This window comes from Colossoma macropomum, unplaced genomic scaffold, assembly GCF_904425465.1.
Source record: "Colossoma macropomum unplaced genomic scaffold, Colossoma_macropomum, whole genome shotgun sequence".
Taxonomy (NCBI): domain Eukaryota; kingdom Metazoa; phylum Chordata; class Actinopteri; order Characiformes; family Serrasalmidae; genus Colossoma; species Colossoma macropomum.
The window spans coordinates 33,813,556-33,831,326 of NW_023494786.1; the positions used below are offsets into that span (position 1 = coordinate 33,813,556).

At 39.4% G+C, this 17,771-nt stretch overlaps 1 protein-coding gene across 1 annotated transcript in view; it reads right to left on the reverse strand.

Annotated features, from left to right (window-relative positions):
* Positions 1–1,257: 1,257 nt before the first annotated feature.
* The window catches only part of palm1b (paralemmin 1b), a 52,881-nt gene continuing 36,367 nt past the window's right edge, over positions 1,258–17,771 (reverse strand). The window contains exons 4-7 of the mRNA XM_036565415.1: positions 6,821–6,942; positions 3,205–3,271; positions 2,148–2,169; positions 1,258–1,937 (exon numbers count right to left, since the gene is read on the reverse strand). Of these exons, the coding sequence (XP_036421308.1) occupies positions 1,540–1,937; positions 2,148–2,169; positions 3,205–3,271; positions 6,821–6,942 (609 nt within the window). The 3' untranslated portion in view covers positions 1,258–1,539. The remainder of the gene's footprint in view (positions 1,938–2,147; positions 2,170–3,204; positions 3,272–6,820; positions 6,943–17,771) is intronic.

Consider the following 17,771-nt stretch of genomic DNA (forward strand, 5'->3'; position numbering starts at 1 on the left):
ATATATTTATATATATAGAAATGTTGAGACAGAAATATAGAAAAATATTAATAAAAATAAAAAAAGAAAAATACATACTGGACAACAATATTTTATAGATAATATACACACAGTGAAAGCACCTGTGCTGGACGAGCCCGCACGGCGTCCACTCTGCCCCCACCTGGACGCTGTGTGAGCTCGTTTCACAGGTGAGTTCACTGTGCAGGACACACAGTTCAGTGCAAAAGTCTTCGGACACCTGAGAAAAATAAGGTTAAAAGTCACTGATCTGGGCAGTGAGTGTTCATTTGCTCAGAAAAATACAAATATTAGAATAAATTATATTAAAAAATCTACAATAGACTCATTTTAAGTATCTCAGAATGTTTGACTGATCGTTTCCAAACAAATCCAGGCAAAGATGTTAAATATTTATTGAAAAAGAAGAAGAAATTCTATGTTTATTAATTCTGTGTTAATGTTTATTTGTATTTTCTCTAAATGGTGTTTTTGAGAACAAGAAATTGCTGCTACATTTTAATTCGCTACAGTATTTTTTTTACAATTTTTACTTTCTGTGTTTTACTGTATTATTTATATGAACTCATTCTAATGTTCTACAGTGTTTTTACAATGTTTTTAATGTTTAATGCTTTACTGTGTTAATATTTACTTGTATATACTCTATTGTTATACAGTGTTTTGAAGAGATCGTCACTTTATATATATTTTTATTATTATTTTTAACATTTATTCCAATGTTATATTGTGCTTTTACACAATTACAGTAATTAACAACATTGGAATTAAAATTTTACATCATTTCTGTTTAAAACAACAAGAAATTCTTCTTAAGTTCTGTTGTATTTGTGTTTGTGTATATATTCTGTTGTACAGTGTTTTTTATGAGATCGTCACTTTTTACATTTTACTATATCATTTATTACTATTTTACACTATTTAACATCAGAATTGTTCTAAAACAAGAAATACTTGTTCTAACAGTTTTTTATCTGTATTTGTATATATATTCTAATGTTATATAGTGTTTTATGAGATCTTGTCACTTTTCAAATTTTATTCTATTTTTTTAAGCATTTTAAAAAAATTACACTATTTAACATTGGAACGAGAAATTCTTGTTTTATTTTAACAGTATTTCTGTTTATTTGTATATATCCTAATGTTATATAGTGTTTTTTAATTAGATCTTGTCACTTTTTACATTTTACTGTATATTTTTAAGCATTTTAAAAAGATTTTACACTATTCAACATCAGAATTTTTTAAAACAAGAAATTCCTGTTTTGATTTAACAGTATTTGTTTATTTGTGTTTATTTGTGTTTATTCCAATGTTATGTGGTGTGTTTACTGACAAAAACGCGCTCGCTGCCCAGATTTAAACCGCTTTAGACCGTTTTCTTAGCTGTCCTGAGACTTTTGCTCAGTACTGTGCGTGTTTTCCGAGATCTTCCTCGCGACGTTGTTGGTTGGGTTGTGTGTTTTTCCGGGTTGAGGAGAGTCTGAAGTGAAGAGCTGAAGCTGAAGCTAAAGCTCACATGACAGTGCAACACTTGCATGGCTGCTTCTCCTTCTTGGCCTCCTCCTCTTTGGCCTCCTCGTTCTTCTTCTCCTCGGGGGTTTTCTCGGGGCTGGACGTGGTGCCGTTCGGCGGCGCCTGGTCGTCCTTCGCTCCCTCCGTCGCTGCTTTACTCTCTCCGTCCTCAATGACCACGAACTCGGCCTTCACCGTGTCCTCGATGCCGAGGGCCTTCTTGGTCTCCGCCTCGTCCTCCACGTTTTTGTAGCCCATGAACACCATGGTGACCGGGTGCTCGGCGCTGGCGTTCTCGACGGCGGCGTCCGGGCTGGTGCACTGCAGCTTCGCCTCGATACCTGTTACCGCTTTCTTGGTGGTGTCCTGAGGGCTGGGCTGGTGCACTCCGTTCTCCACTACGGGACAGAGGATACAAAGAAGATCAAAAGAGATTGAAAGTAGGGATTTTGGGGGGGATATTTTTTTAGTGCTCCAGCGCTAAAACTAAAGAAGCAAGACTCGGACACCAAAACAGGTCTCGGCTGATCGACTACGGTCAATTTTTTGTCAGCTTTTCATTTCGTCAGTTAGTTCATTTTGTCAGTTAGTCAAGCAGTGATTCTTACCTTTCCCAGGACCATCAGGCATCTGAAAAACAACAGAAAAGACTTTTTCATTCATTCACTTCACACTTCCATCGAGTCTAGCCTTAGCATTTTTACTGTATTTGGAGTGGACCTTTGTAGATGATTAATAAACTCTTAACAGATTATCAGTAACACATCAACAACACATCAGTGAAGTAGCTGTAGTGAAGCATCTGAATACACAAGTAAATATCTTGTAGATGTTCTGTTGATACATTACTTACATTAAGTAGATGTGTTGTTCATATGTTACTTAAATTACGCAAAACCTAACCTTACCAACCTTACCGAACACCTAACCCTCACCCTGGCCCTAATCCTAACCCTAACCGTAACCTTAACCTCAACCTAAAACCTAATCCTAACCCTCACCCTGGCCCTAATCCTAACCGTAACCTTAACCTCAACCTCAACCTAAAACCTAATCCTAACTCTCACCCTGGCCCTAATCCTAACCGTAACCTTAACCTCAACCCAAAACCTAATCCTAACCCTGTACCTAATCCTAACACTATCCTCAACCCAAAATCTAATCCTAACTCTAACCCTGGCCCTAATCCTAACCCAGACCTTAACCACAACCCAAAACTTAATCGTAACCCTCACCCTGGCTCTAATCCTAACTCTAAACTTAACCTCAACCTAAAACCTAATCCTAACCTTCACCCTGGCCCTAATCCTAACCCTAAACTTAACCTCAACCTAAAACTTAATCCTAACCCTCCCTGGCCCTAATCCTAACCTTAACATCAACCTAAAACCTAATCCTAATCCTAACCCTGACCCTAATCCTAACCCTCGTATGCTGTTACTGAGAGTGTGTTGAGTGTTTGTTTCATCTAAGCTGGACTCTCAGAATAAAGTGTCCCTGCATTCTTAAAGAGAAGCTGAATGAAGATCAATAGTGTCTCTAGCAGTGAAGGAAACCCAGCAGCACCAGGTAAACAATCCATATCTATTAGCTTTGATGCGCTTTCAGCCAGGTCAGCATCTTCTCCTCCATAATGTCTGTGTAGAGTAACTCAGCGGCTCTTACGTCCTGTTTGTCTGCGGCGGGTTTGGCAGGAACTCCGGTCTCCAGCTCCTCGATCTCCTGCTCCAGCCTAGCAAAACACATGATTACACTGATGGAGGCGGCTCAGCCCTTACAACCCTGCAGCCCTTATACAGGACTGTGCAAAACTCAGAGACCCCCTTCATTCAGTTTCATCAAAACGGCCATGAAGGACAAGTTATTCATTTTTTGAGTGTCAGGAAAAAAAATTATTTAACAAAAAAATTACCCAGAAGCCTCAACAGCTAAATCTACTCTCAGCTGTTTGAGTCAGTGAGTCTCTCTTTCCCTTCATTCCAGCTTCCATTCTTTTCAGGAGCCTCACTTTCAGTTCCTCAAAGAATCTGCAGACACACCTCCAAAGTTCAGTCTTAGAAGCTGGTTGATCATTTTCTGAAGTAATCAAACACATTCAGTGGTGTTGAGGTCTGGACTCTGGGGTGGTCAGTCCATCGTTCAGCTTCTTTGTTTGATGTGTCCGTCTCCTTTTCTCAGTGAGGTTCTTCTTGATCAGCTACACATCCTTTCAGACCCACAGCGCTGAGTCGTCTTCTCACAGTGGAAGGATGGACAGAAACACCTGTGGATGTTTTCAGATCTGAAGCAGCTTGATTTTCTCCTCTCTCTCAGAGATGAAAGTTTTAAGTGCTGGTTATCTGATGGGGGCAGTTTTGGTGTTGACCAGCTCTTCCAGGTGGTTGTTAGGAGACACATTTTCTCTGTAGCTTTTTATCAGTTTTTGAGCTCCAGTTTTGGAAATGCATTCATTTTTTCACTTTGACTTTCTCCAAATGGAGTATCTTACACATGATCTCCTCAGAAACATCATAAAAATGAATAACTTAATGTCAGTTTTGAGTGGATCTAACCTTCACTTAAATATCTGCTAATTTTCTGAATGGTGGGTATTTAGAGAGTGATTAATTTGGTTTTGAGAAAAAGTGTTTAAGTAAAAAGTTAGATCCTCAGGGTAAGATAAGATGCCACCCATACAGGGGACAAAAAGCATCGCAGCCCAAAGTTTAAATTCCTTAGATTTTCTTCATAAAGAAATAAACAAGCTCATTATATTTTGACTGTAGTTATGTTTTATACAGTCACTGTTCAGAGAAAACCACGTATCTCCAACTCCGGCTGTCCTTCATATCGTGTGAAAATGTCATGATGAATGAATCAATAGAAATGCTCTAAAATCACTTGGAATGAAATCTCTGGGGCGAGATGTCCCACTGTGTGGGGAATGAAGCCACTAAAGGGGAACTCTAGCATTGATTTCTACAGGATGTCAATACAAGGAAAGCAATAATATTCATCGCTTAATTGATTAACATAACAAATTGAAAAGTGCACAGTACATTAGGTGTGGATTATAATAATGTACACAATATAATTCCGCCTAACTACAAAATTTGCATATCAACGCTGTCCAAAGAAAAAATCTCCAAAATAGTAACTTTACAGGAGAAGGCAAAAACACTCTTACCTTTCAATGTAAGTCAATGTAAAGAGATTTCGGTAACGCTTTACTGTAGAGTGCTGTTCATAAGGCTACATGACACTTACATAAGCTTGTCATGATAACTGACATAACCCTCCATAACCGTTTATTAATGCTTATTCCAACATGCGTAATTCGCTACAAAGGTTAAATTGGCCAATTTTGATCAACATGGGCTAAAGTAGCCTTTATGACAGATGATGTCTGTTGTAATAAGCATTTATGAACAGTTATGTAGGGTTATGTCAGTTGTCATGACAACCTTATGTAGGTGTCACGTAGCCTCATGAACAGCACTCTACAGTAAAGCGTTACCGAAATCTCTTTACATTGACTTACATTGAAATGTAAGAGTGTTTTTGCCTTTTCCTGTAAAGTTACTATTTTGGAGATACTTGTTTTTCTTTGGACAGCGTTGATATGCAAATGTTGCAGTTAGGTAGAATTATATTATGTATATTATTATAATCCACACCTAATGTGTTGTATTATGCACTTTTCAATCAGTCATGTTCATCAATTAAACATTGAATGTTGTTGCTTTCTTCGTACTGACAATGCTAGATTTCCCCTTCTTTCCCCACACAGTGGGACATCTCGCCCCAACAGCTGCTCTGCTATAAAACCAAAACTGGTTCCAGTTTACGCTTCACCATCCTGTACATGCTGAACTCATGCATAAATATGGCATAATTTTACAGTGTGCTGTTCCTAAGGGGGCATCTTTCCCTCCTGTATTAAAAAGATGGTGTGATATTAATGTTTCCATTTCCAGGCCGGTAGGCTGGACCTGCTGTAGCCTTGCTGTGAAATTGAGTAGGCTGGATCTGATGGACAGCGTTCTCCATGAACGCTCCGAAACACCCTGACAGCTCCGCCCCGTCACGCCTCTGTGGTTGTGTGATTCGCTGGAGGAGACTGACTGATTGTATCTGACACATCCTCCCCCTCCTCTAACCAGATCTGATTACGGCTCAGCTCCGTAACCGAAGAGGAGATACCAACAAGGACGAGCTGAGAAACCTCAACACAGTTCTGATCGTTTTTCACCCCTTAAACTTTTTTTCTAAAAATGAAACATTTTCATAACTAGAACATAAAACTTAGTTTCACAATGGATACTGAATAATTAATTGTAGATACTGAATAATTCATAGTAGATACTTAATAAAATACAGTAGATACTGAATAATTCACAATGGATACTGAATATTTCATAGTAGATACTGAATAATCCATAGTAGATACTGAATAATTCATAGTAGATACTGAATAATCCATAGTAGTTACTACTTATTTCATAGTCGGTACCGAATAATCCAAAGTAGATACTGAATAATTCATAGTAGATACTGAATAATTCATAGTAGATACTGAATAATCCGTAGTAGATACTGAATAATTCATAGTAGACACTGAATAATCCATAGTAGTTACTAATTAATTCATAGTAGGTACCGAATAATCCATAGTAGATACTGAATAATTCATAATAGATACTGAATAATTCGTAGTAGACACTGAATAATCCATAGTAAGATACTGAATAATTCATAGTAGGTACTGAGTAATTCATAGTAGGTACTGAATAATTCATAGTAGATACTGAATAACTAGTGCTGATATTGACTTTTTAGAAAACAATTCAATATGTAATGAAATCTCAAATTTCACCACAATTCAATTTGACTGAATTATTTTAATGCAATTCTAAATTATGTGTAAAACTACACATGAACACACACATTTTTATGTCTGAGCTAGAAATTCTTATTTTGGCCAAAAATAAGTGTAAAGTTAACTGAAAGATATTCTAATCAAGCTGTTTCTAACATTCCAAAATCAGTGCACCTTCACTGTGAGGCACTGAGGCGTTTTTACACTCTTTTATTTCATCATTTGTAATTACATAGTGCTTATAAAGGCTTCCTGCTCTGCACCTACTGTCTTGCACTTTATCATTTATTACACGGCTTATTGTTTACTGTGCAGTTCATAACTTTTAGGGTCAATAAGTGAATATGAGGCTGTAGTTTAGGGGGTTAGGGAGAATATATTTCACTGTAATGTGAAGTGAAAGCTGCTGCAGTCAGTGCTGACCTGAGGATGGTTTTCTCCAGCTCTTTGGTTTTGGCCTCGTCCTCCTCCAGCTGCTTCTGAACTTCATTCTCTCCACTGGAGGGCGCTCCGTCCAGCAGCCATCGCTCCCTCAGCGCTTTAGACTGTTCAGGGAGAGAGAGCAGGGCGGATTCAGCGTCGCCGTACGCCACACACACACACACACACACACACACACACACACACACACTTCAGGCATAGGTTTGAAACAGTGCTGCACTGAATTCACTCCATTGATCATCTCTGCATTAATAAAACACATTGCATCAACACAATTACTGATAAAATACACTATTAAACACAAAGCTGCCAGAGAGGGTTCTCTGGAGTGCTAGAAGAACCACTTTTGGGTGCAAAAAGAACCTTTCATTTGCATTCGCACTGCACTGATGGGCAGATGCTCTTATCCAGACTGACGTACACTGACCTTTCATTAAGGAACGATTTTTTATAAATGAGATGCGTGAGAGTAAGGAACCTTTTTACAGTTTAAGGAACCTCTACATAAATGTATATACAGATTTATATACATTTTTCCTAGAACTTTTCCCCTAAACCAATTAGGAATCTTTATTTTAAAGGAATCATGGAAAGCTGAATGTCCTTTGCTTTGATAGACAGACTATGCATGGAAATACACTGCAAAACCAGCCTGTTTCTGTGATGTCACAAAACATTTACATATGTCCACCCATTTAGCTGAACAGTAGTTTAGCCCCACCCACTCATGCTGAAGTTACAAGGAGTGTTTCAGCTTGGTCTGCTTTATTTATTTACTTTAAAAAAAAAAAGGCAAAAATCTGAGCAGCCAATCAGAACAGAGCTCATTTACATATATTGGTCTCAAAGGCACAGTAACCAAAACAGCCTGTTTAATTCTAAGGGATACAGAGAACCTGGAAAATGATCACGTTTAAGTTAATTATGAGTGTTAATTATGACAAATATATATATAGGGCCCTTTAAGAGTATACACGGTTCCAGAAAAGGTTCTATGACTACACTCTTGAAAGAGACGGTTCTTCAAGGGTTCTTTAGTAAAGAAAATGGTTCTATATAGAACCAGGAACACTAAATAAAAACCATTTGCATGCCTAATGATTGATGGAGAATGTGCTGTAGATGGTTCTATACAGTACCTTTTCGAAAAGGGTTCTATACAGCACCAAAAAGGGTTCTTCTATTGTTTTTGTATTTTTTGGTGCTATACAGAACCATTTACAGCACATTCTCCATCAATCCGAAGAACCATTTCACCATGCAAAGAACCATTTAAGCATGCAAAGGGTTCTTTGAGTGTTCACGGTTCTATACAGAACTATTTTCTTTACTGAAGAACCCGTGAACAGCCATATTTTTGAGTGCACAACAACAGCATCATGAGAGGTTTTTCCTAGAACAGTAATCTGAACTGAGAGCCAATAAGATTGATAATAACTGAGTAATTATTGTTAATAATAACTGAGTAATTGAGTAATTAAATATTATAACAGTCTGGAGATTAAAGAGCTCATATGGTAAGTTAAGGCAAACCGAAGAGGAAAACGTGCTCATCTGTATTAAAGACGCTCTGAAAAGCCAGAGTCCCCAAACGTCTGACGGAGAGCGTATCTAACGCGACGGATCTCCAAACTCCCTGTGGAGGACTCTGAGGACCGGCCCGGTCTAATGGCCTGACGTCCACCATCTCCAGCCATCGAGGTCATTCATCAGCTCTTTCGATGACGCTAGCACATGACCATTAGCTGTCCATTAGCTTCTCACTTTAGGCATTCAGCTAATGCACTGCAGGCACATATCTGCAGAGTGAGGCACTACGGCCGGCGCCGGGTCCAGCACAGCTTCCTGTCAGGAGCTCCTGCTCCACATTAGTGTGTAGAAAGTTTGATGACCTTTCAGTTCTAGAACATGGTAAGCAATTCTGAGTGGGGTTATTAAAGTTCACTGAAACTATCAATAAAACTAAAACTAGCAGAAAAAACGAGCTCGTTAACATAAAAGTCAAACTGGCAGTTTTCAAAAAATTAAAACCAACATGTATAGAGACAAACACACACACACATTATGTGTGTGTGTGTATATATATATATATATATATATATATATACACACACACACACACACACACACACACAGATCAGGCATAACATTATGACCACCTCCTTGTTTCTACACTCATTGTCCATTTTATCAGCTCCACTTACTATATAGGTGCACTTTGTAGTTCTACAGTTACAGACTGTAGTCCATCTGTTTCTCTGATACTTTGTTTCCCCCCTTTTACCCTGTTCTTCAGAGAAGGAAAAGTGTTTCTCTGCTTGTACGTTTCCACCAGGTGCATGACAGGAAATAAAACTCAAAAATCTAGTCGCAGTCTTGCATTTAGTGACCCTACAAGATTCCTAGTCTTTGCAAAATCACAGTTTGTGACTAAAAACTCTGACACTGTCTGTAGATGTGAGAGGGTGTCAGACTGAATTGTCAGCATAAAGCTGATGAAAATGGATAAACAAGCTTCAAGATTAGTGTCTGAACAACACGTGTGCGGGTTATGCTATTCATACACTAATAGACGATGATAAGCCTCTGAAAAGACTTTAAAAAGACTTAAGTCTGACACTCTCTCACATCTAAAGACAACGTGTCATAACAGAGCTTCCAGTCACAGACTGGGATTCTGCAAACACTGGGGATCCAGTAGGGTATAACAGCCAGTAAAGGTGCGCTGTTCCTTTAAGAGGCGCTCAGGTGTTTAGCAATGGAGAGAGTTTGTGCTGTAACATGACAAAGGTCACCTGACTTTGTTCTTTTTTTTATTTCTATAAGTGACCTCACCGTGAGGATTTGGACTGGTTTCAGTTCTTGTGTGAGTGGACAGGTGAAGCAGTGAGACCTGGCTTTATACGGTCACACAGCTAACAAACTAGTTAGAATTACATTAATGTGTGTTTGACTCACTGGTTAGCATCTCCTCCATGATTCCTCTGCTTATTTCCCATCACCGAAGCTCTCCACTATCTGGACTGAAGTGAAAGTTGAGGCCAGACTGACTTCAAGCATTACAAGGGTCACTATTTGAACTTATAATACAACCTATAATAATATTAAACATGGTTGATTTTATCAGAATGTCAAGCTGAGAGAAAAACTGACTTAAGCCAGCCGTCCTGAACACTATATGGGCTAATCTAAGTCAAATGTCTAAAGATGGGCCTCATCAGTTTATCTATTATACAATATTATACAGAGGATATACATCTCCATTTTTTGTCGTTTTTCAGGTTTTATCATAATCTGAAAATGCCTGTTGTCCTTTACATTATGTGCAAATCTCATGATGATTGGACCAAAGAAATGGTCCAAAATGACTTGGGAAAAAGTCTGGTTCCATTGACTTACATTAAAAGTGAAGCAGGTTTTTTCCTTCTCCTGTAAAGTTACCATTTTGGAGATACAAGGTTTTGCTCCGACAACAGCAACATGCAGCACCTCACAGGAGATCTCAAATTAAATGTATTTCTAGTTACACCTGCAATATTTGTAATGCATTTATGCATTTGTCCTAGGAATGTTCTAAAGTACCAGATATTTGAACCTCTACAGTAGATATATTATCTAAATGGCTTGATCTCAGTGATCCACTGTCGCCGCGTTTATGTCTTTTAACTGAGGACTCAACCCTTCAGTTTTCTTCGATTCGGCGAAGGATGCTGATCGTTAGGTTTCACAGCTACCGAGAAAACTGTCTTACAGCTTCGGACTGTCCTCAGCTATGAAACTCTGGATATCTAGTTTTCATAATACAGTTTGAAAGGAATCTTACAGCAAAGCTCAGCAAGGCAAAGCAGTTAACAATCAGACACTGGGAGAATTTATACGACTCTACTGAAGAACTTTACTCTCCAATTAAATTATGTTTATTGTTTGGTTGTTTGTTTTGTATTGTCTTTGTTTTTTCTTTGATTTGTGTGTATTTCTAATAATATATGTCACCGTCCTGCCTTTCCCACCCCTGTTGTAAAATGCAGCATAAAATGCAGTAAAAAGTTCACATTTACAGCATTCAGCAGGCGCTCCAGCTGGAGTGATTATAGAAGCAAATAAGTCTGTTCGTCTCCAAGTTATCGATGTTCGTCTTAAATCTTTATCTTTGCCTTTTTGTTATCTACTCGCTAGACGAGACTGTTGTCTTTGTTGTTGTCTGCAATGGTGAAATCGCTTAAAAAGTCATCTGTGTGGCATTTAAGTGTTAATGAGAGCAGCCAAGCAGCCAAGTGAGTTCTTTTTTGGTGTGATTCTCACTGATCACAGCCTTTTTTACTGGCTGATAAATCAGTCTGTGCCTCATCATGACATCCCCACAGCGGAGCAGGTCAGAGGACGTTTCACAGTCCAGCTGAGTGGACGCCTGCGTTTCTGAATGAACAAACTGAGAGATGTTCCACAGGGGGCGCTGTGGAGCTGCTGTATTGTGGTCGAGAGGTGCCGTCTCACCCTGTACACTGTGTGTAGGATCTGCAGGGTCACGCTGACTCTCCTGTATGAGCTAAAGTGACTCAAATACACACTTACCTGCTGATCAGCTTCCTCCCTGCTGAGAAACACCATTAGAAACATGAGGATTAAATCACAGTAGAATTATTTCTGCCTTGTAGCTCTTTGAAACGTGTAGGAACCGTGTGGACAGTGCAGATTCTGAACACATTAGTGTCTGTGAGCAGAGATATGAGATATTTTATTATCATTTGAGTCTGATGAGAAGTTATTGCTGTGTTTACAGTCTTGTTTTGAGAAACAAAAAACGTCCTCTATATTTTGCTGCTTTTGTCCATTTCTAGCATCGAAACAACAGAAAGCCTCAAACTCAAACCTGTCCACACAGAATGGAAAAAGCAAATATAATTCATTATGTAAATAACCGTTATTAATTATGTAATATCCAGGGCTGGCAAAGTAAAATAAACTTAAATGCGATTAATCTCATTTGATCAAATTTGACTCTAAAGAAGGACTTATGTCCATTAATAAAGCAGGGCTTTGTGTTATAGCTGTATGAGTGGACACAATAAGCTTCATCAGAATGTATTTATCATCTTTAATAATTCAATAACATTATTTTGAACTCAGAACCTGAACATGAAGATCACGCGATCTCCACAGAGTGAACACAGTTTCCAATTTACATCACTGTCGTCCAGTGAGAGTAACGGTGTCTGCATGTTCTAATAATATTATACAGGCAGTGTGATAAGTACACTATATATATGTATATATATATATGGTCAATAAGTGTATATATCATATATTTGCAGTCAATAAGTGTATATCATACTATATATAGTCAATGAGAATATATATATATATATATATATATATATATATATATATATATATATATATATATATACATACATATACAGTCAAAGAGTGTAAATGTATCATATGTCATATATGCAGTCATATACATAGTCAATGAGTTTATAGATTATATATATATACGTAGTCAATGAGTTTATATATCATATATGCATATATATATATATATATATATATATATCACACACACATACTATATATAGTCAATAAGTGTATAGATCATATATATATATATACATATATAGTCAAGTTTATATATCATATATACAGTCAACGAGTTTATATATCATATCTTATATACAGTCAATGAGTTTATATACCATGTATATCATATATATCATATATACGGTCAGTAGTTCGGCTCCTCTGTGAATGTATCTCTCGCTCTCGTTCATTCAGCTCGTGGATTCTTGTTACAGTGGAGTCGAGGGGATCTGGAGCAGAGCTGCAAACAATGACTATTTTCATAATCATTAGTTGGTCCATTATGACTTTGATTATTCGATCAGTTGGTAAACAAAATCTTGCAGACGCAGGCTGTCAATAACGTTTCATTCAGCAAATTAAAAAAGATGTTTCTTCCTTTATAAAAAACATAAAACATCTCCCTTGTTCATATTTTACAAAAAGGGCTTTTATCAAGGACACAGATTCTCTGTGTCGCTTCTGAAAACTTCTGAAAGCTGCAGAACCAAAAAGGAATGACAGAAACAAATCTGACATGGTGTCTCAGCTGGGCTGCTTCTCTGCTCTAACGACACATCAAAATAAAAGTAAACAGCTTCTGTGTGTAAAGAAATCTGATATTAAACTCTACAGTCCAATTGAAGCTGGATTAGTTTGACCAGAGGAGGTCCGGTGATGTAATCTGACTAGCTGACTTGCACACGATAAAGGATCTGTTTAATTTCCCCAAATTACCCCAAACAGCCCGGATCCAAACATCATCGAGCAGCCATTTACGTCAGCGTTATGCAGCGGATGCCACACTTCCGAACAGTAAATTTTCCACCACACTGCTGCTTTTGTTGGTTTGCTGCTGGTTGATTTATCAATATTTCTCCCACCAGCACTGTCCAGCGTAGCCTGATGACGGGGCAGAAAGTATTGCTTTTCCTTTTCCTTTAGTGTGTTATGTGGCTTTTTGTGCATGTAGACATTCTGGAAAGTCCCAAAGCTCAGCATTCCCTCCATAGGGAGAACCTCTCTCCCACAGAACCCACTTTTCTCAGCTGCCTGAAATGCCTCGTTGGACTTTCAGGATCCACTCTGGATCAAACTGATCCGGCAAAAGCCACAGCGGAGTTTACAGCTGCTCAGGAGAGAAGGGTCTGTCTGCAGACTGCAGGACAGGGGCGGAAGGTGAAGGGGCGGGGCCGCTCTGGAGGAGACCGATCAGAACAGAGTGGAGGAACTGACAAATCAGAGCACACTGGGCTCATCAGGAGGCGGAGTTTAAAGACACAGGAGCTCTAACAGAGCGTTTCAGACAGAGGGTGAATAGAGATGTACAGTCTGAGGAAAATAGTGTGTTTTTGGAACATCAAAGCTGTAAATCGATTCTAGTAGACCTTATAAAAGCTGTGTTTGAGCGAGAGCTCTAGAAGAGGCCCTTTCACATTTTCACATTTCTTCTGCTGAGAGTAATAATCACAGGTTTGTCTTCTCAGCCTTAGAAACTACATTTAATTATACAGCAAAACTGCAGTCATACACCGATCAGGCATAACATTCTGACCACCTCCTTGTTTCTACGCTCATTGTCCATTTTATCAGCTCCACTTACTATATAGGTGCACTTTGTAGTTCTACAGTTACAGACTGTAGTCCATCTGTTTCTCTGCATACTTTGTTAGCCCCCTTTTACCCTGTTCTTCAGTGGTCAGGACCCCCATGGACCCTCACAGAGCAGGTACTATTTGGGTGGTGGGTCATTCTCAGCACTGCAGTAACACTGACGTGGTGGTGGTGTGTTAGTGTGTGTTGCACTGGTCTGAGTGGATCAGACACAGCAGTGCTGCTGGAGTTTTTAAACACTGTGTCCACTCACTGTTCACTCTATTAGACACTCCTACCTTGTCGGTCCACCTTGTAGATGTAAAGTCAGAGCCGATAGCTCATCTGCTGCTGCACAGTTTGTGTTGGTCATCCTCTAGTCCTTCATCAGTGGTCACAGGACGCTGCCCACAGGACGCTATTGGCTGGATATTTTTGGTTGGTGGACTATTCTCAGTCCAGCAGTGACACTGAGGTGTTTAAAAACTCCAGCAGCACTGCTGTGTCTGATCCACTCAGACCAGCGCAACACACACTAACACACCACCACCACGTCAGTGTTACTGCAGTGCTGAGAATGACCCACCACCCAAATAGTACCTGCCTTCAGACGGAACATTTCCATGAAGAAAACTTCTCAGTTCTTTCTCATCTGGAAGACATCATGGCTCAAATCTCTTCTCCCGCCCTCCCTTTCTCTCTCTCTCTCTCTCTCTCGCTCTCTCTTTTAATCAGGATCAGTGGGGAACTCTCTGAGCCTTCTGGGTCTCCTTAGAGAAATCATTGATTTCTGTGAAACAGTTTTAAAAACATCTGTAATTTTAGTTTATTTTTATGTAATATTAATCATCATGTTTGTTGCATTTAAACAAACTAAGTATTGTAGTAATACTTTTATGTCATTGTTCAGTTTTGATTAGAAACCTAAGGGTTAAAATCTGGAAACACCCAGTGAAAAACTGCCCAATCAGGATTGTTCTCTCAGTGGTATCTAGGTAGATACAGCCAACTGAGCTCTCCTATTGGTTAGGACTTCAGGAGCTGAACTGAAGGCCTTACATGCTTGATTAACTACCAACATAATTAGGATATTACAGAGGAATCAGTGCTTTGAGGCCAAAATAAGGTCACTCTAGTCGTCTAAAAGTTCTAGATAACTGACTGTGAACATGAGCCATAGTCTAAGAAGTGTCTCGGTTAGCTGTTAGGAATGGAAAACAGCAGCGGCAGCTCTTTACTGAAAGAGTCACTGTAAAACTGATACATACAAACTCAAAGCTTCAGATAAAACAAGCTTCAAATGAATCTGGAACAGCCAAAAATGCACCAGCTTAGCTTAGCGCTAATGTACTCACACACACACACACACACACACACACACACACACACACACACACAGACACACTCACTCACACACACACACACAGACAGACACACACACGCACACAGACACGCACACACACACACACACACACACACACACACACACACAGACACACTCACTCACACACACACACGCACACACACACACACACAGACACACTCACACACACACACCCACACACACACAGACACACCCACACACACACACACACACACACACACACACACACACTCACACAGACACACACACACACACAAAGACGCACGCAGACACACACACCCACAGACACACACACACACAGAGACTCACACATACCCACACATACCCACACACACTTGATTTATCAGTGACATTAGATACACCACAGACCTCCCTCTCTCTCTCTCCTCTTTCTCACTCTTTCTTCTCGTCTCTATTTTACTCTCCTTTTCTCTCCCTTTCTCCTTCTCCCCTCTTTTCCCCGTTCTTCTCATTCTCTCTCTATCTTACTATCTTTTTCTCTCTTTTTCCCTCTCTTTCTCTTTTCTTCCCGTCTCCCCTCCTCTTTCCTATTGTTCACTCTTACTTCTCTCTCTATTTTACTCCTTCTCTTTTTTCCCCTCTTTTTTCTTCTCAGTCTCTCTTTCTGCCTCTATTTTTTTCTTTTCTCTCTCTCTCTCTCTCTCTTCGTCCTGCCCCCTCTTCTTTCTTACCTTTCTCACTCTTTCTCTCTTATTCTTTTCTCTCTCTCTCTCTCTTTGTCCTGCCCCCTCTTCTTTCTTATCTTTCTCACTCTTTCTCTCTTATTCTTTTCTCTCTCTCTCTCTCTTTGTCCTGCCCCCTCTTCTTTCTTACCTTTCTCACTCTTTCTCTCTTATTCTTTTCTCTCTCTCTCTTTGTCCTGCCCCCTCTTCTTTCTTACCTTTCTCACTCTTTCTCTCTCTCTTATTCTTTTCTCTCTTTCTCCTTTTCCCTGCTCTTTCGTTTTCTCTCTTCTTCCTGTCCCCCTTCCTTTTTCCTCTCATTCTTTCTTCTCTCTCTCTCTCTTATTCTTTTTCCTCTTCTCATTCTCTTTCCACCTCTATCTTTCTCTCTATATATCTTACTCTTTTTCCATCTTTCTCTTTCTCTCATTCTTCCTGCCCCTCCTCTTTCTTATCTTTCTCACTTTCTTCTCTCTATCTTACTCTCTATTTCTCTCTCTTTCTCCTTTTTACCTTTCTCTTTAGTCTCATTCTCTCTCTATCTTTCTTTTTCTCTCTTTCCTTTCTATCCCTATCTCACTCTCTCTTGTTCTACACTCTCTGTTTCTATCCCCATGTCTCTTTATCATGTTCTCTCTCTCCTTCTCTCTCTCTCTCTGTTTTTCTTTTCTTTTCTCTCTCACTCTCTGTCTCGATCTCCATCTCTCTGTGTCTCTCACTCAGTCCCTCTCTCTCACTCTCCCTCTCTCTCTTTCTCCGACCCCCGCCCTGCTCTCCATTTCTGGCACACTGACTGTAACACTGACATCACCACACGTTCACACCCACATACACACACACACATATACACACAGACACACACACACACAGACACACACACACACACACACAGTGCCCTGGTGGTCCGGAGGGGGCTGGGGAGCAGGGATAAAGGATCTGAGCGTGCTCAGTAGGAAACACAGAGAAAAACAGCTCTCAGACAAAAGACAATAGCAGGTAAAAACCAACAGATTACACCCGACTGTCGGACCGAAAACAAAGCTATCGGCTTTTACGGCCGTTCAAACAGCACAAACACGCATGAATATGAATAGGAGCAGCGCCCCTCTGTATCGGGCTTTACAGGACTACTTCAGCAAAATTCAGTAAATTTTACACATTTTGTCTGCTTCTCTAGTCTTGCACTGAAGCTAGGATTACCTAATAACTCTAATGTAGCTAACAGCAAACAATGGAACAAATAATTAGCATCATACAAACTGCATCATCACAAACTCAAACAGTGTCAACAAAGCTAATTTATGGTTATATTTCCACAGTAAACCCCCCTAAATGTCGTCACTAAGCAAAGACATGCCTGGTGTCTGAAGTTTGCTTCTTTTAGCACTGGAGCTATGAGGCTAATGTAACAATAAGTAAAGGAACAAGGAGTTAGCATTGTGCTAACGGCATGCCTGAAGGCCCACTCACTCTAACTCTCTGTGGAGTCAGAGGCATCGCAGCATTAACCTCATGCAGTCATACAGCACTGAAAACACAGCCAGGCCACAACAATCAATGTGGAATCATATTAATTATTCAGCATCTACTATGAATTATTCAATAAGTGCTGTGAATTATTCAGAATCTACTATGATTTATTCAGTATCTACTACGAATTATATAGAATCTACTATGAATTTTTCAGTATCTACTATGAATTTTTCAGTATCTG